The following is a 25,942-nucleotide window of genomic DNA, read 5'->3' as shown; positions in this document are numbered from 1 at the left end:
ATGCCTGGTTGAGATTCAGTGTGTATTGGTAATTCTGCCTTACAAAATATTCACCATAGTAGCATTAATGACTAATAGTAAAATGGTAAGAATGTGGAGCTTAATGAGTAGGAAAAAACCATTCAGGTTTACATTATTTACATACAATAAAAATTATTACTATAAGATTTTTTTCTGTAATTAATTTTATAAATTTATGCCCCAGAAAAACATTTACTTTTTTACCTGCTGCTGAATATCTATGGAATCATCCAAATTTGCTTCAGGTTCAAGGAAATGCTGTTGACTGCTCCCTTGTGATGGTGACACGGAATGCTCCGACCCAAATGTTCCTTCTTGACTATCCTGAGGAGTTGCCTATTGAGAATGTACATAAACACACAAACAATGGGAAATAATGAATATTATGAATATTGTTACAAATGAAACATCACAATTACAATTTTAAAAAGGAGCCCAATACCTAAAGAAATCCCATTACATCTTTTATGATCAATCTAAAATGGCACTTTTGTATAAATCCAAGTTTACTTAAAAGCACAGAATACCTCCATAAAAGGGAGATATTATAACACTAGAAAGAATGGTAAGATAAAGTAGGTCTCCAAACAAATTTTATATTGTGGAAAATACAAACTACCAAGAATAAAGGGACTGTATCATGAATGATATATAAAGAACTAAGTCACCCAACTGCACGTGTAGAAGCAAAACGAAGCTCAAACCCCAATATCAAAATCACTGATCTTGCAAAATCAGTTCTCAACTTGGGTCTTTTTCAACCTCCACCTCTAGAAATTGACAAAAGAGTATTAGGAAGTACTCAAATATGTAAAATATTTCAGAAAGACTAATAAAAGTTAGGCAATGCAGCCTAATTATAGGAAAAACTAAAATTTAAACCTTTTTGCCCCCCTAGGACTAGAATTACAGCAACTTGCTATAGGGATACTGCTTACATGGTACTAATCACTATGAACTTGACTAGCAATTACACACACTATGGTGTTAACTAAAACTGAGAAACTGATTATTATGAAGAAATGACTCCCTAGTTAAACATTCCTAACACATGATCTCACAGGTGTTGAGGATTAGTAAGAAGAGTTGGTACACAAGTTGGGAACTATTATAATAATTAACAGAAAAGAGCAACTCAAAACTACTGTTCCCTTGCTACAAACTCTGTGATTGTGAACCAAGTTACTCCAACTCTGAATTTGTCTCCCTACGTGTAAAAGGAATACCACCACAGTGATTATAAAAAAACAATATTGTATTATAAATTTCAAAGTTGCTAAGAAACTAAATCTTAATTGTTCCCACCACAAAAAAGAAATGATAATTATTTGACATGATAGAGGTGTTAGCTAACACTACAGAGGTAATCATATCCCAATATATAATCATATCAAATCAATATGTTGTACACCTTAAACTTACACAATGCTATATGTCAATCATATCTCAATAAAATTATTTTTTAAAACTTACTCTTACTCTAATTACATTTAAACTGAAAGAAAAGAAAGCAGCATAAAAATTAAGAGCCAAAAAGAGCATTAAAGAATTGTTCCAAAAAAAAAAAAAAAAGGAACTGTTCCAAGTGTCTTAATTTATGAAGGAACAGGCTCCCCAAAGACAAGTAACATTTTCAAGGTTTAGAAATAAATTAAAGCTAAAATCAGAATTAAAGTTCTATTAGTCTTTATTCCACAAAATTGACCAAAGAGTTGGTAAATCAGTATATGTTTGAGAACAAATCAAAATGTTTTTAAAGCACAGTCCTGGCTTATGCCTTTAAAATGGTACAATAAAACTAAAATTCTTAACAACACAGCAAGATAATTTTCAACTTTATCCTGAGCTGTACTGTTTGCTCCTAATTCAGTACTCATACATCCTTCACATTATTTACTTCTTACCTCACCATTCACCTTGAGCATCCTACCTACCATCCACCCACTTGTTTTTCATCTTTGATTTTCTATTAATGGTCAACCCTTGGTGTAACCAGCAGAATCCACTACAACCAATGCTAGTTCTTGAGGTTCTTTTTTGAGCAGTTTTACATATTTGAAAAGGTTGTGATTCATGACTTTTATTCTTTCTTAACAATCTTATGAAGAACAAAGAGAAAATCTACTTTTAATATTCTACCAAATTTTATCTTATGATCTTGCAGTTAGCATTAATTAGGTCCACTGGACCCTTAGCTATATCTAAGATATGTTACAGGATCTTAGAGGTCTTATTTTCCTATATACTGAAACATTTTGCCATTTCATCATCCTAAGAATTATTCCATTATTACTCATCAATTACTCCCAACTGTAGCCAAAAAGACTAAAATAATAACAAAAAAAATGGGATTGTTGAGAAGGGTGATTCAACAGTGAAACCATCATCATTCAGTTTTACTGCATCACCAAAACCACTGCATTATATTTCAAGAAGGTATAAATAAGACTAGAGACATATCTGTAGTCTGCTTTTAGCTTTCCTTGGACAATGGATATTTAGATGTTTCATTTTCTGTCCATAACAGCAAAGAGAAGAAAACTGACAAAGAAACGTATTTCACAAATTTTTTTTTTTTTTTTTTTTTTTGGGGGGCATAAAGCCTGCGGGATCTTAGCTCCCCGACCAGGGATTGAACCCGCGCCCTTGCCAGTGTAAGCGCAGAGTCCAAACCACTGGACCACCAGGAATTCCCAGTATTTCACAACACTCAGACAAAGCAGATGATGAATGCAAAAAACAGACAGCAGCATTCTAGACTCTAAAGGTAACGGTGAAACTTAATGTTTAAGTGAAATATCAGACGGTGAGTTTTCAAATGACTGCATCCCAAACGTATTTCTCAAACTCAAGAACTGATGAGCGAAAAATGTATCTCTAAGGACAAAAATCTCTAAGGGTATTTTCATTCAATTAGTCATTCAACAGGAAGGACTTCATCTTATAGTATTTTGGAACAAGAAGCTGGACTGTCTGTTTTGTTTAAAGAACATGTGACATTTGAACTTAGTTGACATAAAAAGGTTTGCTATATTTCAACTATATTAGAATTCCTAATTGTTTATTTTCCCCTATCCCTTTAGCTTCGCTTTTAAATTATTTGTAAGATGACTAAAAAATATTTTTAAAAAACCAAAAAGACTCCATAGGACCCAGGTGGCAAATGACTTTTTACCCTGATATACTGATATACGTCCTTAGAATACATCCTGGTATATTCATCTTTAGTTTCTTCAGCAATGTCTTCAGGCAAAGCATCAGTGATAATACTGAGGGACTTCCCTGGGGGTCCAGTGGTTAAGAATCCGCCTTCCAATGCAGGGGGCCCGGGTTCAATCCCCAGTCAGGGAACTAAGATCCCACATGCTGCGGGGCAACTAAGCCCACACCGCAACTACTGAGCCCATGTGCCACAACGAAAGATCCTGCATGTCGCAACGAAGATCCCACGTGCCACAACTGAGACCCGACGCAGCCAAATAAATAAATAAAGATAATATCAAAAAAAACAGAAGACAAGGATAACAGCAGTTAGCAGAGACTTTTTTCAAAGTTGGATTAACATTCACTAAGTATCACATTTTGATCCCTTATAAATCTACTTTCCTCTATTTTTTTCTGTATAAGTGGCAGGAAAGACTTTGTCAAAAACCTTACTGAAATCCACACATGCTATGCTACACCTACAGCATCTTCCTAATTTATGAGTCTAATAACCTTACAACATCAACCTCAGTACCCTGAAATGCAACTCAAGTCTCTTAATGTATCACCCATCTTAGTTATCATGTTCAATTCTCCTCTTTCCATTATATTCTCCTCTATAAAAAACTACTGAAGCGAAGGAAGTTACATATTTCTGATATCCCACTGACAGCTCTTTATTAAGTAGCTGAATCTTCTATAATCTTTTTATTCCTAACATTCTTTTTAAAGCCCTTTTATTAGTCTTATCATTTTCATCATCAGCATTTCATTCTACGACATCTTTTGGATATCCTGATAAAACAATTATCAAAATCATAACTCCAACTTACTCAAGACCATAGAAATCATTCCTCTTATGATATGATTGTTAGTCCCTTCACAATTCAACCATTCTCAGAAAGTGCTCCCATTTTCCACTGGTTTTCCATCATTAGATAAAAGACCTCAACCCACACCCAAGTGTGGTCAAGGCTGCAAGGAACAGAGTGGCACTAGCAAACCTATTCTTTTCTCTGAGGCGCTCTAATAAATTTTAGGCAGCCACACGGAGCTTACTGGTAAACAAAAATGCTTAATTTTTCTGCATGTTTCACCCCATCTTAAATACACTAAAGGCAACTGGTTTGATAGAGCCAATTACACAACTTATTAAATTTGTTACTCTGTTGATATTTACTTTTCAATTTTAAATTTGTGATAGGCTTTAAACACTATTCACCTTATGCATTAGAAAAGTTGCTTTTTTTCTTCACTACTCCCTTTTATTCACTGCTTATTTTTGAATAAGGAAGCTTTTAAGAACATCTACTCCTTTCAAAGAGATCTTATTACTATATCTTCTAAAATTTTGGAGATGGTATAGAGTAATCAACTAAGACCAGAGTTCTTTTTTCTGTTTTTGGTTGGTGAGATTCTTAAAACAAAATCACTCTCAAGTTTTTAGTAACTTTCACTTCAGTAACTTGGTGTTACTTACAAGCTCAAGCTCAAGATCCAGGTCAAGAGTACTACACCTTTACTGTCTCTGCTACACCTTCATTCTACTGCTTCTGCTAAAACTTCTGAAATGAAATTGGAACTAAGGCAATTCAAAAGTGTCACATCTATAGCTGAACAAATCTGTTTAGATAAACTCTTCCATTACTACTACCCCTTGCCTCTGTAACAGCTCTGACAACCTGTTTCTCTTCCTTGAGTCACAACTTATGTTTTTCTTTAAATAACATCCAGGTTGTTTTTTTTTTTTGGCCACACTGTGTGGCATGTGGGATCTTAGTTCCCTGACCAGGGATCGAACCTGGTCCCCTGCATTGGGAGTGTGGAGACTTAACCACTGGACTGCCAGGGGAGTCCCCAAATGTTCTTTATTGTGCTTTGTCTTCAAGTTTCTGAATTCTTAGGCAGATATATTTTATTTTCTTGACATAAAATAGTGCACCTACCCAACTACTTCTATCAGAATTATTTCTACAAAACAAGGTATGGAATTCCATTCTCATAATTCCAGGTACAAGTTCCAACATACAAACATCATCAAAATCCATTTTACAAGGACTTCCCTGGTGGCGCAGTGGTTGAGAGTCCGCCTGCCACGGCAGAGATCAAACACGGTTTCGATCCCCGGTCCCGGAGGATCCCACATGCTGCGGAGCGGCTGGGCCCGCGTGTCACAACTGTTGAGGCCCGCACCCCTGGAGCCCAGGCTCCGCAACAAGAGTGGCCCCTGCTCACTGCGGCTAGAAGGAGCCCACGTGCAGCGGCGAAGACACAACACCGCCAAAAATAAATAAACTTATTTTTTTTTAAAAAATCCATTTTACATTTACTCTTTGCATTAAAAGGACAAGTTCGGGGACTATCCCTTCTAAAGTAATCCTCCCTCTTCCATATTTCCATAGTCCTTCATATATATCTCTATTTCAGAAACCAAGATTCTGCCTTGTGTTCATATAGATATATGCACTTCATTAGAGAAGAGCTTACTTGAGGCCAGACACTTCTCTGTTCATCTCTGTATGTATTACCTAACAATGCTCATACTTTAAAAATATTTGTGGTATTGTATTAAATTCATTAGAGTCAAAAAGGTTTGATTAGGAAGAAGTGTGAGTGGGGGTAATTCCCAGAAACTCATATCCAAACAGTTTAACATCCATAAGTATTTCTCATATAGAGCAAAAAGAGGCTTTGTAATGGATTTAACCCTAGCTTCACAACAATTTGACATATTTTATCAATTCTAAGGTATGATTTTTCTTTACATTTTATCACCCTGAAATTTAGAAGATTCTTAAAACTCCAAGGGATGTTATATATACAAGTATCTAAAAATTCTTAGCTATACGTAAAATAATGGTGGGTCTTAAGACTGATGATATATGATACTGTGTACTTTAACAGTAGATGTTTCGATTTCACTAAGCTTCAATTTCCTACAATGTAAATGAGATTCAAAATACCTATCGCATAAGCATTAGCTGTAATCATGCCTAATAAAGCTCTTGCCACATACTAATAACAGTCTAATTAAAGACAGCAATCTATTTTGTCATCATCACCACCAACAACAGCAAAATCATCACTATCTTGGCTTGACAGGGAATTGAGAGGAAAGGAAAGTTTTCAGCTGTAATACTGAAACACCATCTCTGTCTTCTGTTCTCTAATTCCAGTATACTGAAATTAATGTTCTCAATGGATACATAAGTTGCCAGTAAACATTTTGATTACCAAAAAACAAAATGAAACAAAAAAACACACAAAAACTGTAAAGGTCCTGAAAAGACTGATCTCCCTAGTAATAAACAGCTGAAGAAAAAAAAAAATCACCAAATGACAGACTGTACAAAGCAGTAACTCTAAAGACCACAAGATGGGGATATAAACCTTTTGAGGCTGTTGCTGTTCTAGGAGTTGCTGTCTGAGATGTTCAAGATTTTGCTGCTGTAGCTGTTCTGCTATCTGATGAAAGATGGAATTGTTCACAGATTCTGAAACATGAGAACTAAAAGGAAAAACAAGTGGAAATGTATATTAAAATCCAATAAAGATGATAATAACTGAATATTCGAAAAGAACACCCCAAAATGCAATTAAATGGAACATACTCTACTATTATACTCTATGTTTACTTTTGAAATATTAACACAGAAAACAGAATACCTCAGAACATTAATACATTAAAATAGAAATATACTCTTCAATAGTGTTTCAATAGATGGATCACATGTTAGAGATACTCTGATGAAGATCTGATATTACTGCCTCACAGTATTAAAATACATATAAATTAGTACTTTTTACATTACAGCATTTTAAGAAAATCTCAATAAAACACTTATAAAAAGAGTTAAAAGTACTTAAGCATTGTCACTCTAACTCCTTCTAAACTATGAGACAGTGGGAAAAATGTTCCATCAATCACTGTATGTGAAATCTACCATCATAATTGATTATACACTTCATAAAACTAATCTGCTTCCTTTAGAAAAGCATTCACATTATTAGGTATGTTAAAGGAAACAGTGTTTAGATAAGAGGAATTAATAATTTAACTATACTCTGGGAAATTCACACCTGGAATACACCTGGAATTCTGGGTGCCACAAGGCAAGACATGAACAAAAAAGAGGGCATCCCAAAAGGGGCAATCAGGATGGTGAGAAGTCTTGAAACAGTTGGAAAAAAGTGTACTTCATCTGGAGCAAATAAACCTAAGGGGAAGAATGATACCTATCTTCAAATACTGGAATGGCTATGTCTCAAAAGAAAATGGAGCAAATTTGTTTCCTTGCTTCAGAAAGCAAAATGGATCAGTGTATAGAAAGCAAATCAAATAAGATTCAGTAACAAAAGATCATACAGTATTAAAAATTACCTTCTTGTCATAGAAGGCATTAAAACAATGGATAAATAACCTATACAGATGGTTAAAGGAGATTACTACATTGCTCAGGACACTAACCTACATAATCTCAAATGCTCCTTACAACTTTAGAATTCATAATCTAAAACATTAGTTTTTAATTTTTTCAAGTAGAATGTCTGTCATAAGCATATAATTGCAATTTTACATATAAGTATATTTTTAATATATTATCACAATATAGAAAACTAAATAACCACTGAAATAAGATTTCTAGAGGCTTTCCCCACTCATCATCCCTTTCTAATCCTCCCACCTTCCACCCCTGCTCTCCAACATCCTCCTTCCCTCTGGTCCTCTCATGAACCCTCACCGAACCTAAGGCTCTGCAGAACTGTATCACTGATTTAAAAGAAAAACATACAATCCATTTCTTTAACAAACAAAATCCCTACAACCCTATTCCTTACTTCTGATTAGTCTGATCTACTCCCAGAATTTAGTGTACTTCCTAGTAGTGCCCACTGGCACTAGAAGCAAACGTCTTTCCTATAAATATTCTTACAACGGAGTTAAATAACTTAAAGCCTAATATAGACAACAGAAAATAACACAACTAGATTTATCAACACATCAATTTTCCAGTAAAGAATCTTGATATATCCCAATTATTTACAAAGTTCTTAGGAAGAGTCAAAATAACACAGGGAAGCAACAAGCAGCAATTCTACCATCTTTCTGTAATGTGAGAGCTCAAGAGCCTGAAATAATAACTCAACTCACTCAAAGTACACTTAGTAGCTCAATGGCAACGTCCCATACAATGTTTATAAAGATAACAGAAAAAATTTATGGTTTATAAAGAAAAACATAATGACTCTTACAGTTGAGAAGCTGGAATTTCCTTTTTGGGTTCTTCACTATGCTCAGAATCTTCCCCAAAATCAAACCTATCCATCAACTTCTAAGTGGGGAAAAAAAAAAGAGAGAAAGAGACAAATTTAAAAGTGCTTTGCACAAATAAAAGTTGCAGATGCTATTTTGAAGGTCACTGACATCCCATTAATTTACCTCTATCATTTAAAATGTAAATGTTTCATATCATTTTATTGTTATACTCCAATAAAACATTTTATTTGAGTGGATCTTTACTTTTCTTCAGGGCATTTTGACAGACATTGCCTTATGAAGCAAAACAATCATGACATGCAGGATAAATACCAATACTCTTAACTTTATAAAAGAGAGGATTAGGATTAAAATAATTAAGTGGCTTGTCAACAGTAACAGAGCTTGATTAAAAAAAAATCTAGAACTATAATCAACAGATCTGTTACTAGCGCAGTTCACTCAGAACGCTCCACTGTCTTCTAAATGGTCAATTTAAAGACTTTTTGGAAGCTGCAGGCTAAAAAAGTCTAAGTAATAATCTAATAAATCAATATTTATACTTCTATGAAAATAACAGTAGCAGAAATAAAAATAATACAGATAAAACTTCCAAAGTATTATAATATTCCCATAAATAGCAAGAATATTAAGCATATCACACAAGTTAAACATAAAAGATTTTCAACTTTAAAAACACTATTCTTGGGGCTTCCCTGGTAGCGCAGTGGTTGAGAGTCTGCCTGCCAATGCAGGGGACACAGGTTTGTGCCCCCGTCTGGGAAGATCCCACATGCCGCGGAGCGGCTGGGCCCGTGAGCCATGGCCGCTGAGCCTGCGCTCCACAACGGGAGAGGCCACAACAGTGAGAGGCCCGCGTACAGCAAAAAAAAAAAAACACTATTCTTTAGTTAGACCTCGATTTATCACAGCATAGTAACAACTTGTAAAGAAGCTTTCCTTTGAACTTTCACATACTTTACAATTTTAATTCTAGCAGATTAAAATTACAGGACGGACACCATAATTAATATATTTGTAACATCCACAAAATAAATTAGGAAGTATAAAAAATAATTATCTGCCTCAACAGTGAATACAGGGGGCTTCCCTGGTGGCGCAGTGGTTGAGATTCCACCTGCCAATGCAGGGGACACGGGTTCGAGCCCTGGTCCAGGAAGATCCCACATGCCACAGAGCAACTAAGCCTGTGCGCCACAACTACTGAGCCTGCCGCTCTAGAGCCTGCGAGCCACAACTACTGAAGCCCGTGGGCCTAGAGCCTGTGCTCCACAAGAGAAGCCACCGCAGTGAGAAGCCCATGCACCGCAACTAGAGAAAGCCCACACGCAGCAACGAAGACCCAACGCATCCAAAAATAAAATAAATTTATTTTAAAAAAAAGTGAATACACAATTTTACTGACCAGTTATTATTAGTCAAAAGAAAATATTCTAAATGTTGCCAGTGGAATTATAAAATTACTTAATTTCTTTCAGAAATTTGAACTTTTTCTAAAATTTATATCTTATAGAGTATGATGGATGTTAAAATATAAAATAGTGCTACGGTAAAATGTAATTTACAGAATTGGAATATACATGATAGTATAGAAAATTCAGTTCTTCATACAGAACAGATCTCTTATCTTAGTTTTTACCTTGTTAAAAGACACTCCCTGTTCTAGGGGATTAAGGGTGCTGGCTGCTGCAGCCGCTGCTGTGAGCTGTGCTGTAAGAGCCTGCAGCTGGACCACAAGGCCGGCATCCAGGGCTTGCAAGATGGAAGGCTGAGGCTTCTGCTGCTGTATCTGTAAAGTCTGTATTAACTGCTGAAGCTAAAGGGTGGGGAAAAAAAAAAAAAGAAAATTACTACAAACAGGTGTTGGGTTTGTAATAAGAATACTCATCTAAAACTTTTGGTCAATAAAATTTACCATTCTACAGTCTAGAGACCAAGAAAAAATATATACTAACTTAAAACAATTTTTTTTTAAAAAAAGACTTTTTGTGTGTGCCATATATAACACAGTCCTTAATAAGTTTGTCTTCCTTCTGGAAAGTCAGGGAAGTTTAAACAAAATAAAATGATCGCACCATGACCAACGGATAAAAAAACTCATCACAAGCAGACTTTTTTTCACTAAGCTTTTTCATCCCTTCTTCAATTAACTCAATCTCTGTAAAAGGACAAGCACTTACAACTGCTTTTACTATCATTCAGATTTACCATCTGATAACACATTCCCGAAAGCAGCTAAGAAAATAAGAAATCTGTCCCTTGGAGCAGTCTGAAACTAAGGAAATTAAAGGTGAATAGTGTCAACAAGAGTTGAAAGCAACCCCTGTCCCCCCATTCACCCTCCCTCTTAAAAAACAGAAACAGTAGTAAGATGCTGAAGATAGTTCAGTTCAGTAAACCCTATATATATAACCTAGCAGTAATCAATACTTTCCTACTCAAGATGTAAACCCAAGTTAAATCTGAAAATTATCAGTTTAGAATAGAAAAAGAAAAATAGAAAAGCTATTGCTAAATAAGACATTTGCACTCTAAGTTCAGTTTACAGTGGGAGAAGGTAAAAACATGCACGATGACAGTAAGTAAAATAATTTCATCTGAAAGAGCAACATTAAGAAACAAACTAGTGTCTTTACCTATCATACCAACATTTACTACAAACTACTAATGTGATAGGAAAGAAACTACAAAAACATATGATAGTTGAGCTACTGCACTGAGGAAGCTCCAAAACAGGATGGATGAATAAGAGGGAGGGAGAGAGGGAGGAAAGAAGAAAGTAAGGCAATTATCACATTTCTCCTTTACACATTTTAAATGCTCCTTCTGACATCTCCATTTCCCCCCACAGCACTGTTATTCTTTCAGGCACCCAGGCTCAAACACTGCAGCACCCTACTTTCTTTCCTCTGCTCTGACTTCATATCTTATAGATCACTGTGTCTTCCTGACTCCTTGTTCTATTCTTCCAGAAAATCCACACTCTGGCCAAAAGTATTTTTTTAATAGATGTCTTTTAAAATGACATTTGCTTTACGAATTACTTTCAAAATATCATTATCACAAAAGGTTAGTAATTCTATAATTTAATCTAATATCCAATTCAGTTTCCCAACTGTCCCAAAACTGTAGAAACTGGATCCAATCTAAGATGATAATTGAACGGTTTTTTTACATTTGTAAATCATTAAAATGGTTCCATATTTTTTTTTGAGATTGTCTTTTTAAAGAGTCCACAACTGCACCGTTTTTTACTTATTCATATCACAATTAATCTGGTTTTTAGAGGATAAGTTAAAAAAACCTAACAGATGTTAGACTATCCTCATATCTTTCCATGACTAGTTCCATTTAAAGTCTCAATTCAAATGTCACTTTGTCAAAGATGCCTTCTCCTGGCTACCCTAATTCTGACCCCTTCCCCCAAACTTAGTCACTGTAAAGACTTACCCTGTTTTAAGTCATATATCACTATCTAAATAATGTTTTATACTTCTTTATTGTTTGTCTCCCCTAAGATAGATAGGTATCTTCTTCAAGGTAGAAGACTTCCCTGCCTTGTTACTGGAATAACAATAGCACCTAATAACGTCTGGCACAAACTGTGCACTTAATTATTTTGGTGTGGAATGAATTATTTGTAAAATAATCTTTAATGACATAAAAGTGTTCATGATGCATTACTAAATGAAAAAAAAACCAAGTTACACAGTACTATATGTAGTGTGGTCATTTTTTAAAAATAAAACACATACTCCTTAGGTGGTACATAATGAAACAATGTGTTAGGAAAATAATGAGTCCTAAATCATTGACATAATTAAAAAGCTGCTCACCTGTTGGCCTTGAGGACTTTGTAAGATCTGAGCTACAGCTGCAAGTGTATCTGTATTTGTTATCTGAGACACCCACGGATCAGGTAAACCTTGGACCACATTGGCTGGAGTAACAGGTGTCACAGGAGTTCCTTTTAGAAAAGACATCAAACCCAACCCCAATAAATATGTAGGAACATAAATAAGACTTGGAAAAGTAGAGAGATTTGTTCTGTCACTTTTATAAAATATGTACAGATTTATATAAATGTAATTTTACTGTCTCCATTTTGAAAAACCATTACAGAATCAGGTATGTTAAAACAACAACAATTAAAAAAAAAAAAGACCTAAAAGAGCTAGCCATACTTGTTCTCAATTAACTAAGTTACTATTTTAAAGGAACCTACAGGGATTTCCCTGGTGGTGCAGTGGTTAAGACGCCACGCTCCTAATGCAGGGGGCACAGGTTCAACCCCTGGTCAGGGAACTAAGATCCCACATGTCCCATGGCATGGCCAAAAATAAAAAATAACTTAAAAAAATAAACAAAATAAAGGAGGCTTTAATATTTGCAAGTCATTAAAAATCTTATTAAAGAAGAAAATTCAATGACATAAGGAAATATTCAAAATGCAATCTTTCATGAAAAAAATTATTATAAAATAGTGTGCATAACATAAAACTATTTTTGTTCCAAAATATGTGTGTGTGTGTATGTATACACACACACATCAAAAACGAAATATATACCAAAATGCTAACAAATGTAATTCTTGGACTATGATAAAAAATTTCAAATGTCATTTAAATACCTTAAAAAAAAACAAAACATGATTTTGAGATTATTACTAAACATTCTTCTCTCCATTAAATAAATTTTTCAGGGTTCTCTTTATATTAGTAGTCTTAGTTCACTGTGAATATCAAGATGATATATATGCAAGTTTAAAAGATTACAGTCTAAATCAGGAAAAACTTAACTGACACACCAATTTCCAAAGCTGATTATGTTTCTAGGGATTTTAAAAACTAAGCTTTTTAATTTTTAGAAAAGAATTACACACAAATATAACTTCTGATTTTATTTTTCACTTAAACTGCATTTCCTTTCATTTACCTAATGCTAGACAAATTCTCCTGCACTGTCAAATTATTATTTCATCTATGAATAATCACCTGAAAAGCATGAATAGAATACTCAGAAAATCTATCAAAGCAACATACCTGGGGTATTGCTCATAGCAGCAGTAGTACTGGCCAAAACAGGTGTGACAACTGGAGGAGGAATCCCTGCTGCCATATCCAAAAGAGGTTGAATAATCTCACTTTTAAATACATTATTCTTCTGCCATAAGTTTAATACTCTCACTATTTTACTCTACAGGAAAAAAGAAAAATGATATTTTGGTTTTTTTGCTTTCAAAACCTTAGCACAGTCATATCTTAGAGGCTACTTGGACAATAGACAGGAAGGATGGATTAAAATACTGCTATGATACTTTCCAGCCCTGATATTATGTTTCTATAATTTTGCATTTATTAACTCACTTGCAAAAATATTCATTCTGATGAATATACAAGTTAATGAAAGCAATATTTAGCAGAAAGAAGGAAGGAATGGTAACTAGGTTTCACCATCTACATGAACACTAATGAGATGGTTACAGTTAGCTGGAGAACTGTGTTAAGGATTCTGAGGCTTAGCACTAAAGTTATATTTACTGTTGATTTTAATTTTATCTTTTAAAAAAGTAACTTCAAGAGAAAATCCCTATCTTATGTGACTTTAAAAAAATTTTTTCATTTTAAAACTATCTAAGAACAAGAAAGGGTATTTCCTCACATAAGAATTTAACCAAATTTACTTTCTGCCACCACTGTTCAGCATATAAATGTTCTGTAAACAGCAGTAAGTATTAGTTACTGACTACTGTAAGGCTACTTAACTCCAGTAGAATAAGTTAAATGACAGAGGCTGAAATTAGTACTAAAAAGAGCCTTTTGTTAAATAATCTATTTTGTAACAGTAAAATAAGGATTTTTTTTTTTTTTTTTTTTTTTTTTGCGGTACACGGCCCTCTCACTGTTGTGGCCTCTCCCGTTGCGGAGCACAGGGTCCGGACGCTCAGGCTCAGCGGCCATGGCTCACGGGCCCATCTGCTCCGCGGCATGTGGGATCTTCCCAGACTGGGGCACAAACCCGTGTCCCCTGCATCGGCAGGCAGACTCTCAACCACTGCGCCACCAGGGAAGCCCCAGGAATTTTTAAGAATATCTGGTTCACCTTTAAATCACTCATAACATATCAACATATTTTCAAACTATGTCCAAGCTAAATTAGCATGCAAATTTTTGTATTTCAAATGAAGCATAAGAAAGTTACACAAAGAATGCTTCATATCTTCTGATTTAACTATTTTTCCTAAGATGTAAGCACTAAGAAAGTGTCTTATACTTTTTTTTGCTTTACATAAAAAAAAAAAAAAATCTTCCAGTTCCCGAGATACTCATCAAGCACTAAAAGTAGTCCCTGTCTGGTAAGTATCATTCTATGTATCTACCTACACACAAATAATGCCTCTCCTTTATGGAGTTTATGCACTGAGATTACAGTAGCAATGTAATCTTTCCTACTATGGTTATTTAAAAAAAAATCCCTATATACTAAACTTTATTATAAATGAGAAACATTATTATTATGAAATCTACGAATTCAAGACTGACTTGTTCATTGTAATTGATAGAAATCCAAGTCCAAACCAGTGAAATTCCTAAATCAAAGTGTTTAAGTTACTTCAAAAATGTTTATATAAAATTTCAAATGAGTTATTTTAGGTGGGATTCTAAGGCATCTACTTTAAGTCTCAACTGTGATGGGTTACTTAAAAACTAGAAGCATTCTTTCTGCCTGCATAGAATTATCAACGTACCAAAGTTAATTAAAAGAAAAAAATCTGCTTCAAGAAGCATATCCAAGAACAGTTTACAAAGAATGATACGATAAATTTATCTCCATATCTATCTATTATAATAAGACTTCTTTTGTTTCAAAACTGTAAGTAGTTAAAATAAAATAAAATAAAATTGAAAAACTGATAAATTTGTCTCCATATCTATTATAACAAGACTTCTTTTGTTTCAAAACTGTACAATAGTTAAAATAAAATAAAATTAAATTAAATTAAAGATAAAAACTACCTAGGGCTTCCGTGGTGGCGCAGTGGTTGAGAGTCTGCCTGCCGATGCAGGGGACACGGGTTTGTGCCCCGGTCCGGGAAGATCCCACATGCTGCGGAGCGGCTGGGCCCGTGAGCCATGGCCGCTGAGCCTGCGCGTCCGGAGCCTGTGCTCCGCAATGGGAGAGGCCACAACAGTGAGAGGCCCACGTACCGCAAAAAATAAATAAAAAATAAAATAAAATAAAGACTACCTAATCTTGTACTTGAGGGAAGGTAAAAGATTTGTGGTGAGCTTTTAAGTTTTGTGGCTCTTCCTCAGAGTAACAGTTGGTCTTCACCTGTTCGTTCCTTTTCCTACAAAATCAATATTGCAATCAACTCTGTCAGAAAAAGGACACTAAATTTCCAAATCAGCATCCAAGATACGTAACCTTCTACTATCTTTGAGCACCTATGAGGATAAACGGCGCCTTTTTATTCTCCCTCAGGTCCCCAAGCTTTTGTTTAATGTGGGATAGAATATTTATTCATTCAGATCCAGCAGACCCAGTAGTGTGGTTTCTAGCACTAAGAAAACTCTACCATGACAAAGGAATTTTGATATGCAGTTATTTTCTATTAATTATTTGGTAAATCCATTTTTCACAGACACTAAATAGGTAAATATCAGCTCATGTCAAATAATCAAAATTCTGAATTGGTTGTGCATGTAAATAAGTAAGATTTTAGGATAATTCCAAATGCTTATTAGAGCTAGTTTCTTTAACACCAGCTGCTTCAATAAATTAAAAAGTAGCAAAATCAACTATATCTTTCCACTCTGTTTAAGAAAAGTCTAATAACAAAAAGGAACATGGAGAGTGCGATAACTAAATATTCAAATTCGGAATAACAAAGAGTAAAACAGTAACATAAAATGATAAAATTAAGATAATGTAAAGAGTCTCATTAAGACAAAAAAGGTAATTACTGTAGTGACTTAAAAAAAAAGAAAAAAGGCAGCATACCTTGTCGTCTCCAGGGCAACGATATAAATTCTGGAAAGTGCTAATGATGTTATTACTAAATCTGGGTGCGAACACATCCTTTTCTTGACCAAACTGATGTCGAGATTGTCGTACAATAGAGTCAATAACATAAAGTCCAGGTACCTTGTATTCTGGTTTACACTGAAGAAAAAAAGAAGAGTGGGAAGGGAAGCAAATGAGAAGGTTAAAATTCTTGATATACAAATGTCACCACAAATCCTGTACAAACACAAAAACACTGCTCATGCTGAGGTGATGAACACTCGAGGTTGACTATTCCATACCGTCTGTCTCTGGAATGGTATCTGAAAGAATCTACTTTGGCTACTCTACATATTCAGTTCAAGTGCCAATCACCTAAGTTCTGAAATAGCGCTGAGTAACTGGCTTGAACAATAAAAAACAAAAGATAAGGTACTGTTATAATAAAAAAAAATGTTTAATGATTCTGAAAAGCCAAATAAAAGGAAGCAGCAAATTCAGGAAAGAAAAGCACTGGTAAAAGCACTGCCAACATGCCTTAGACTTCGTCTGAAACATATAGGGAAAGGATTTCTGTACTAATGAAGGAACAAATCAAATGACAAATTGTAACACTCCAAACACAATGAACCCAAAGTTTCAAAACTTTTCTCAAATACCACACCTATACAAAAGACAAGACACTACCATTATGCTTCTAGGAATCTATTCTATGAAAACATTTTTTAGCTACTCCACTGATCAATGTTTCTCAACCTTATCCATTACCCAATCTGAAGAATATGAAAGTCTCCTACTTTCCTGAGCACAAGGAAGAATCCTTTCACTATCAAGCTCACTGCTTCGATTTCTTCCATATCCAGAAGCATAAGAACACCTGCCTCCCAAACATATACTGATTAAAATGAAATTATGGTTGCAAAAAGCAGGTTCAAATTCTGGGTGTAATTTGGTATTTCACCCAAAGTAATTTCATAGAAATCATATATGGACTAAATCAAAATTGCTATTCTTGAAAAACTTCCTGGAAACCCAAGGACCATTGGGTAAAGGATCCTCAATCTACCTCCAACACAGACATACATGCTTCTAAACAGGATTTTCAGTCAAGACAATGAGTGATTTCATTCTGCAAAAAGACTAGATGATTCTTCATTTGTTCCTTCAAATCCCTTTTAAGAACCTTCTCTTTAAGGTCATTATTAAGAAAATGAAGAGACCTTTAGCACCAATTCACAAGTATCTACTGCAAGGTTCTGGCTGTTTAGTACTTGAAACATTTAATGAAAGGGCAGTAATGCTGGTGATTGGACATTAAAGTTTTAGGTTTAACCTACCAAAAAGTTTCAAAACTGTCTGCTCGGGCTTCCCTGGTGGCGAAGTGGTTGACAGTCCGCCTGCCGATGCAGGGGACACGGGACACAATGCCCCGGTCCGGGAGGATCCCACATGCCGCGGAGCGGCTGGGCCCGTGAGCCATGGCCGCTGAGCCTGCGCGTCCAGAGCCTGTGCTCCGCAACGGGAGAGGCCACAACAGTAAGAGGCCCGCGTACCGCAAAACAAAACAAAACAAAACAAAAAAATCTGTCTGCTCTATAGAAAGTTACTGTTTTAAAAGTCTGAAATAGTTTTTTCCCTCACGTTCCCCCCAAATCTAGCATATCTGTCCCTCAGTTCATATATCTGGCCAAGGCTATTTTCCTTTGACTACCATACATTCAAAGAAATATTCACCTAGCCAGGCAAATAATACATCCAGTAAAGAAAAGAAATTTTTTTAAATTTAATGAAAAGCAAGACAACTCTGTTAAAAATCATCTATTTCCCAATGCCGAAAACACAGATAAAATAATCTGATATATAACTATTACTTTACAGAAATGATTATCTTGAGACTAAGGCTAAATAAAATTTATAAGTTGCTGGTAAGAGTTATTAAAATTAATACTGAATGGTAAGTAATAAACGTGATTAATGCAGTGAGTTTTGTTTAAACAAATACACCTTTTTCTCTGATTTATAATAAAAACTCAATTATAAACTCACAACACATAAGAATCATGAGTACATAACACAATAAATGGGCCTTCCTCGCCTACTGTGAAGATTCCAAAGCTTCAAAAATGTTAGCAGTTTTAGTATTAAGCTATAAAGATAATTCTTCTTCCACAATATCTTTAGAAACACTATATTAACGTATTATGGTACAGAATTTCCTTCACTGACAGACTAGGCATTTTTATGTGTCTGCCACATAAAATGGCAAAAAAAAATTATGTACGTTTTAAATGCTGTAGAAGTTTTAAAATTACAATATTTGGTAAACTTGGCTAAGTCACCAACTAGAAACTTGAGAGGCGAATTAAGACCAAAAAATCTGAAATGTTTTCAATCTCTTTTTCAAGTTCTAGCAGTACTGAAAACACAAGAATTCCTAAGACTCCAATGTCATGAGGTATTTTCTACACTTTGAATAACAATTGTGGCTGTACTTACAAAGCACTAAATGATGCTGACAGGAGCATGTAAGAAAAGAGGGCTGGTCTCAGGAAACAGTTATACCTAATACCAAATGAATTCTCACAGTGGATAGAGCATGCTTCCAAAGGAAGGAGAGGAAAAGGAACCATTCTGAGACAGCCAGAGCATTCAGTTCTTCACAAGGTCTTCTCTCAGGAGAAACTTTATAACCAGAGCCTAACTTGCCGAGGTTGTATCAGAGCCTAACTAACCCACACTTAGGGAAACAGAACCTGCATTTCAACAAGATCTCTAGGTAATTCCTGTGCACAAAAGTAGTTTAAGAAGCACTGTTTATAGACACTGAACCTTTTGAAAAAGATTTTTAAAAGCTTTAGAACAATGAAATTTTCCAATCACCAACATTTGTATTTTCTCGTTGGACTTACCTAAAACACAGCATACGTATTATTTTACCTCATGCCTTAAGCTTCAACTCACGAGTTGTTAACCTCAAAATATGTTTTACCAATACTTTAAGTTTTGAGAGAACAAGACTTTAAGAGAAAAAAAGCTGAATCACATAAAGGTTAACTGATTTATTCAAGATTACCTAGCTACTTTAGTGACACAGTAATATCACTTTGATTCATGCTCCAGTCAACTATTTTCGTTCAAGAAACACACTGCAACCTTGCCAAGTCCTTAATGCCATTTACCTCTGATCCTCAAACTGGTTCTGCTTACGTCTAGGCATGAACAATGGGCAGAATACAAAACCTAAATTCAATTACAGATATCCTACAGTACAATATTACAAGTTATAAAAGTTATGTACTCCTCCCCAAAAAATGTGGCACCAATAGGGCACTGATCACAAAGGGGCAAAGACATATAATCTAGTCACCTCGGGCCCTGGTTACAAAAAAAATTACTAAGTGTATGCCAAACAGCTGTTTTCAACTTCATCTCCCTCTGCTTACCCTGGAAAATGGAACTTCAGGTCTATATAATAAGATGTAGGATGTGTAATGCCCTAATGGATGAGACAAAATGAATCAGCAGAAGGAAAGTGGCTGGTATTTTTACTACATTTTACCACATCTTATCTAAAAGGAAGACTGCTCTCTAAGCATTCAGCTTCAAATAACAAGGGAGAATTTCTTTAAAGGCTATAAAAAATAATGAATCTATAATTTCATTAAAAATCAATCATATTGGGGGGTTTCCCTGGTGGCACAGTGATCAAGAATCCGCCTGCCAATGCAGGGGACACGGGTTCAAGCCCTGGGCCAGGAAGATCCCATATGCCGCGAAGCAACGAAGCCCGTGCGCCACAACTACTGAGCCTGCGCTCTACAGCCCACGAACCACAATTACTGAGCCCGCGTGCCTAGAGCCCTGCTCTGCAACAAGAGAAGCCACCGCAACAAAAAGCCTGCGCACCGCAACGAAGAGTAGCCCCCGCTCGCCGCAACTAGAGAAAGCCCGTGCACAGCAACAAAGACCCAACGCAGCCAAAAAATAAATAAATAAATTTTAAAAAATCAATCATATTGAAACATTTTCTTCAAGGGACGGATGCTCACTACGGCAATGCAAATTAACAAAAACATCTATCTAAAAGCTTTTGTTTTTAGAATTATCCAAAAAGCACTTTCATTTTAACTCTTAATCAGATATTAAAACAGATGGAATCACTTCTGAAGAGTCCATCAAAACAATTTAAATTTGGGTATTTGATTTAAAAGAGAAGAGTGCAGGCCATTAATCTATAGTTACAGAACATTTAGCATATATATAGAAAATTATATACTTACTTTCTGAATGAATTTCTCAACACTCTGTACCACATGTTTATAAAACTAAAAGAAAAAAAAGAAATGTGGTTTTAAATGTTTGATTAGAACTTTCCTGCTAAACATACGGTTTAACATAGCTTCAAAGGTCTATCAAAGCAATGAATTTTAATCATGAATTTTGATTAAATTCATATTAAACTAGCTATGATTAGTAAAGGGATTCTTCAAGTAGGTGTATGATCAGTATATCCAAAGTGTGTTACGTTAACACAGATACAAAAGAATTCTATTACAGTCTTTAAGAAAGCAAACTTTCACAAATAGTTAGGTTGACAGCAAAATACTAGTGGTAAGACACTGGTGGATGTACATTCTTCCTTCCTGGAAAAAGAGCAAAGCTCTCCTTTAGTATCGTTTTATTGGCTAAATTAGGTTAGTACTAGAAAAATCAAGTAACTGAAAATAAAGAGCATTAATAAATGTGTGCAAGGGAGATGTTTTCAACTTCATTATCTTCTTCTGCTTCTCCTGGAAAATGGAACTGCACGTATATATAACAAAACACAGAGATGTATAATGTTCTAAAGGATCAGCCAAAACGAATCAGCAGGAAGAGAAGTGAGCACACACATTAAAAATTAGAAATGGGCTTCTATCAATTATGTGAAAACTTAGATTTAAGTTTTATGAAACAACACTATGAATAAACGTGAAAACAAATAAGATGAAAATTACAGGTTAAACAAAAATTATCTGGAATTTGTACCTAATTTAATTTTAATAGCTCAATGGCAACTGCACAATCAGCACATTTCTGTTTAAAAAAAACTATCCTGAATTGTACTTCTATTTATATTTCTGATCCCATGAGTTATGCTCTTTAGGGACATCCCCTTAGACTGAAGAGACACAAGAACTTTCAACTGAACTGCAGCAAGAAATCCAACATTTATAAAGTCAAAAACCAAGGAAAACTGGGACTTCCTTGGTGGTGCAGTGGTAACACTCCACGCTCCCAATGCAGGGGGTCCAGGTTTGATGCCTGGTCAGGGAACTAGATCCCACGTGCATGCTGCAACTGAGAGTTCGCACGCTGCAACTAAGACCTGGCCCGACCGACCAACCAACCAACCAACCAACTAACTAAATGTATATAAAAAGGCGTATTTTAAAAAAATAAAGGAAAATCTCATTATTCATATTCACCAAATCAAAATCTACAATAAAAGTTTCCTTACTACAAAGTAACAGTTTACGCTACAGTTTAAGTTACTCAAGTAAAAAAAGCCAAACTACTTAAAAGTTATTAGGCACTTTATAAGTAACTAAACATTTAAAATCAATATATAAAATAGTAATTACACACTGAATGGTTTTTATTAAATATTAATTTTTCTGGAAGACATCTTGGCAGTGCTTCTTGCTTCTAGTTACTTCATGTACTATATGTAATTCAGAGTAAAACAACTTACTGTTAATTCAAAGATACTCAACTCACATAGGCCTTCTTCCACAATAGGTTATCAGAAGTTTTGTTGACAGTGTGCAATGTTAACAAGCACCCAGAAAAATAATCATGTCTCTAAACATTGATAGAAAGCCAATGACTTACCTTAATATGAAACACAATATCATCTAAATCTGATTTAAAAGGCAGTTCAAATATCAACTTACATATGTATCAAATGCAGTTTAAATTAATACAGTACTGCAAAACAGTTGGTCTGAACTCTTCAAAAATGTCTATGTAATGAAAAAGAAAACAAAAACAAAACAAAGCAAAAAGGCTCGGTGACAGGATAAATAAATGACAGGATCTCGACTGGATCCTGAAAATGCACAGGTGCGGGTGCTAAAGTTAATACTGAGACAACTGGTAAATGAAAGTGTAGATTATATATTAGATAATAATATAGCAAAGTGAAATTTCTTGCACGTGATGTGTATTTGGTTACCTAGGAAATCTCTTTGCTTTAGGACATTCAAATTCAAGTATTTAGGGACGACGTGCTATTCTGAATGAACACTGAAACGAACTCTCGGACGACGTGCTATTCTGAATGAACACTGAAACGAACTCTCAAATGATTCAGCCAAAACAACGTGAAAGTGTGTATGTACGTGCTTCAGTGTGTGTGTGTGTGTGTGTACGCGCCCACGCGTGTGTAGAAATAAACCACATGTAGCAAGATATTAACACCTGGTGAATCTAAGAGGCTATGTGTTGCTCATTATATTATGCAACATGTTTGTGTTTTTTCAAAATTAAAAACATTAAGACAGTACCAATAAATCAAAATAGTACAGTATAACATGTTTAGACTCATTAATTGAGAGAAAATCAAAATCTAGCTGTTTTTATTCTGACTGTTGCAAATTACTTCTCTTAGACCCTTCCAACATGTGAAAAATGGAAATAATGTTAATACCTATTCCTTAGAGTCTTCTAATTAAAAAGTATTCTGTTCAACAAAAGGTTATATTAATGCATCAGTTATTAATTTTCAGAATAAAAATGACAATAATATACACGTTCGCATACTCTCAGGATCATGACCATAAAAATCAGATCACAATGAAGAAGGGTATAAAGCAAGCAGAAGAGACTAACGTTCTATATTGAGTCTATCAGATAAACTGAAAAATCACTTCTTTGAAGAATTCTCTATCTTAAGTGTGTTTACTGGTCACTGTCCTTATCCCCTCTTTGATATTCTGCATATAAATACAGGGATTTGAACTATAATACTATCAGATATTAATTATAAGTTTGAAAACTAAGTTTGGGGCATTAGAACACTGCAAAATCAACTACCTAAATTTTCTCCTAGTAGTGATTCTCTGTAAAGAATTTGTTAAATCTAACAGATAAATGCTATTAGTCAAAGACAATTTATTCAGGGAATTCCCTGGCGGTCCAGTGGTTAGGACTCCGGCGCTTTCACTGCCGGGGCCTGGGTTTGATCCCTGATCGAGGAACTAAAATCCCGTAAGCAGCGAAGTGTGGCCAAAAACAAACAAAAAAACAAAAAAGACGACTTATTTAAATAATGGTGCTTCTGGTTATGAGCTAATGCTCAGAGCAGAAAAACGTATCACCAAATATCTATAGGTTAATACCTACTTAATTAAAAATAAGCACTCACTCATTCTCAATTTTAACAACCCTACTAGAGCAGGGAGTCTTAGCTTTGGGGACAAGAACATTTTGGAGAGATGTCTATGGTCGAGCTTCATAAGGTCCCTAAAACCAAGAAATTTTATGCAAAATTCTGTACATATGTGTATTTCTCTAGAGATGATCCAACCTTTTCCTGAGATTTTCAGAAGTATCCATAAATCAAAACCACTGTTATCAGAACAATGCCTAAATACCTGTGGCCTCTTCCCACAGTTTAAATGTCCTATGTACAATGAAGCCCAATTATTTTCCATAATGGCCCATTTTTAAATCTATAATACAATCAATAAGAAAAACAATACATTAATTTTTTTAAAGAAACCTTTTCTTAACTTGTATTTCAAGATTCTGTAAAGTCAGTGTGACAAATAACAATGTTAAACATGTTCTCCACAATGTGGCTACATCTAAAATCTTACCTAAGAAAAATAAGGGAAAATGATTGCTTCCAAGTTTATGGAACAATATTTATCAAGATATTAAGTGTTTATCTCTAGGTGAGAGAGTTTGCAGGTGACAGATTTTCATTTTTTGCGCTTTTTCTCTTGAACATGTACTGACTCTGAAAAGAGGAAGACAGCATATAATCTATAAAAATCATCCCTCCTCCAAAATATTAGTGTAGTATTTCCTTTGAAAAACACAAGAATAAAAGGTGTTACTCACCTTAATAGCTTTGATGGCTGCTTTAGTAATTTGGGTCATTTTCGCTTTAGAAATGGGTGGCTTGTAGTCATTCAGGGAATACAACTGATGAAAAAGAAGAACAAATTTTAAACACAGCAAAACTGGTCTCTAAGAAATTACATGAAATTACCAACCATTTCTATTTTTATATCCTCAGTGAAATTAAAGTGCTGCTTTTCTTTTAAAAATCAAGTTCAACATTATTAGCCATCAAGCAAATACACATCAAACCCACAATGAGATTATCACTTTACACTTACTTGCTTATAATCAAAAAGACAAGTGTTAGCAAGGATGTAGAGAAACGAACCCTTATCCACATTACTAATGGGAATGTAAAATGGTGCAGCAGCTTTGGAAGACATTTCGGCAGTTTTTCAAAAAATGAAAAATAATATGTAATATGATCCAGCAATTCCACTCCCAGGTATATACCCAACAGAGGTGAAAATATACGTTCCCATAAAAACTTGTACACAAACGGTCACTGCAGCATTATTCATAAAAAATTCATTTAAAAAGTGGAAACCACCTAAATGTCCATCAACTGAGGAATGGATAAACAAAATTTCTTCTACCCATTCAATGAAATATTAGCCATGAAAATGGAATGAAGTACTGATACATGCTACAACATGGATGAACCTTGAAAACATGCTCAGTTTAAAAAGCCGTATTTAAAACATGTTACAGAATTGCATTTATATGAAATGTCCAGAAAAGGCAAATCTATTGGTGACTGTCTAGAGCTGGGGGAGCTGGGGAGAAATGAGGAGTGATAACTAATGAGTAAAGCATGTTTTTTAGGTGACAAAAATATTCTAAAATTGACTGTGGTGATGACTGCACAACCATACTAAACACCACTGAATTATACACTTTCAATTGGTTAATTGCGTGGTATGTGAATTACATCTCAATATAATTGTTTTTAGAAGTCAAGAGATCTAATATTTAGCAATAATCCCACCCCCCCACCCCAAATTTTTGTTTTAAGATTTCTCATATATGCAAAGGACAATAATACTGCTTAGAGAGAAAACGGATGAAGACAAGGTGGGGGAATTAGGCAAAAGACAAATAACTAAGCTTAAATAAATACTGATGAAAACTGGTATTAAATGATGCTGGGAATTTAACTACAATGCTATAAGATATTAACTAGAAGCCTGGAAACTAAGCTTTGGCCCTCAGAACATCGCAAAAACAACTTGAACAGACTTGCAAAGCAACTCAAAACAACACTGGTTGGTTAAACAACTAGGGAGTCCTCTAGAGCAGGGCTCCCCAACCCCCGGGGCG

At 34.9% G+C, this 25,942-nt stretch overlaps 1 protein-coding gene across 3 annotated transcripts in view; it reads right to left on the bottom strand.

Moving 5' to 3' along the window:
• The window catches only part of SCAF8 (SR-related CTD associated factor 8), a 182,558-nt gene that overhangs the window by 125,405 nt on the left and 31,211 nt on the right, over positions 1-25,942 (bottom strand). For all 3 annotated transcript variants that reach the window (XR_003793708.1, XM_029223842.1, XM_029223843.1), the window contains 9 exons: positions 24,620-24,703; positions 20,791-20,835; positions 16,508-16,669; positions 13,546-13,699; positions 12,340-12,470; positions 10,143-10,319; positions 8,479-8,558; positions 6,616-6,733; positions 226-357 (listed from right to left, as the gene is read on the bottom strand). Coding sequence is in view for 2 of the 3 variants with exons in the window: in XM_029223842.1 (XP_029079675.1) it covers positions 226-357; positions 6,616-6,733; positions 8,479-8,558; positions 10,143-10,319; positions 12,340-12,470; positions 13,546-13,699; positions 16,508-16,669; positions 20,791-20,835; positions 24,620-24,703 (1,083 nt within the window). In the remaining variant the exon portion in view is untranslated. The remainder of the gene's footprint in view (positions 1-225; positions 358-6,615; positions 6,734-8,478; positions 8,559-10,142; positions 10,320-12,339; positions 12,471-13,545; positions 13,700-16,507; positions 16,670-20,790; positions 20,836-24,619; positions 24,704-25,942) is intronic.

Source organism: Monodon monoceros, unplaced genomic scaffold, assembly GCF_005190385.1.
Source record: "Monodon monoceros isolate NGI ecotype Baffin Bay Population unplaced genomic scaffold, NGI_Narwhal_1 Super_Scaffold_15, whole genome shotgun sequence".
Taxonomy (NCBI): domain Eukaryota; kingdom Metazoa; phylum Chordata; class Mammalia; order Artiodactyla; family Monodontidae; genus Monodon; species Monodon monoceros.
This window is presented reverse-complemented; position numbering and strand designations above follow the sequence as displayed.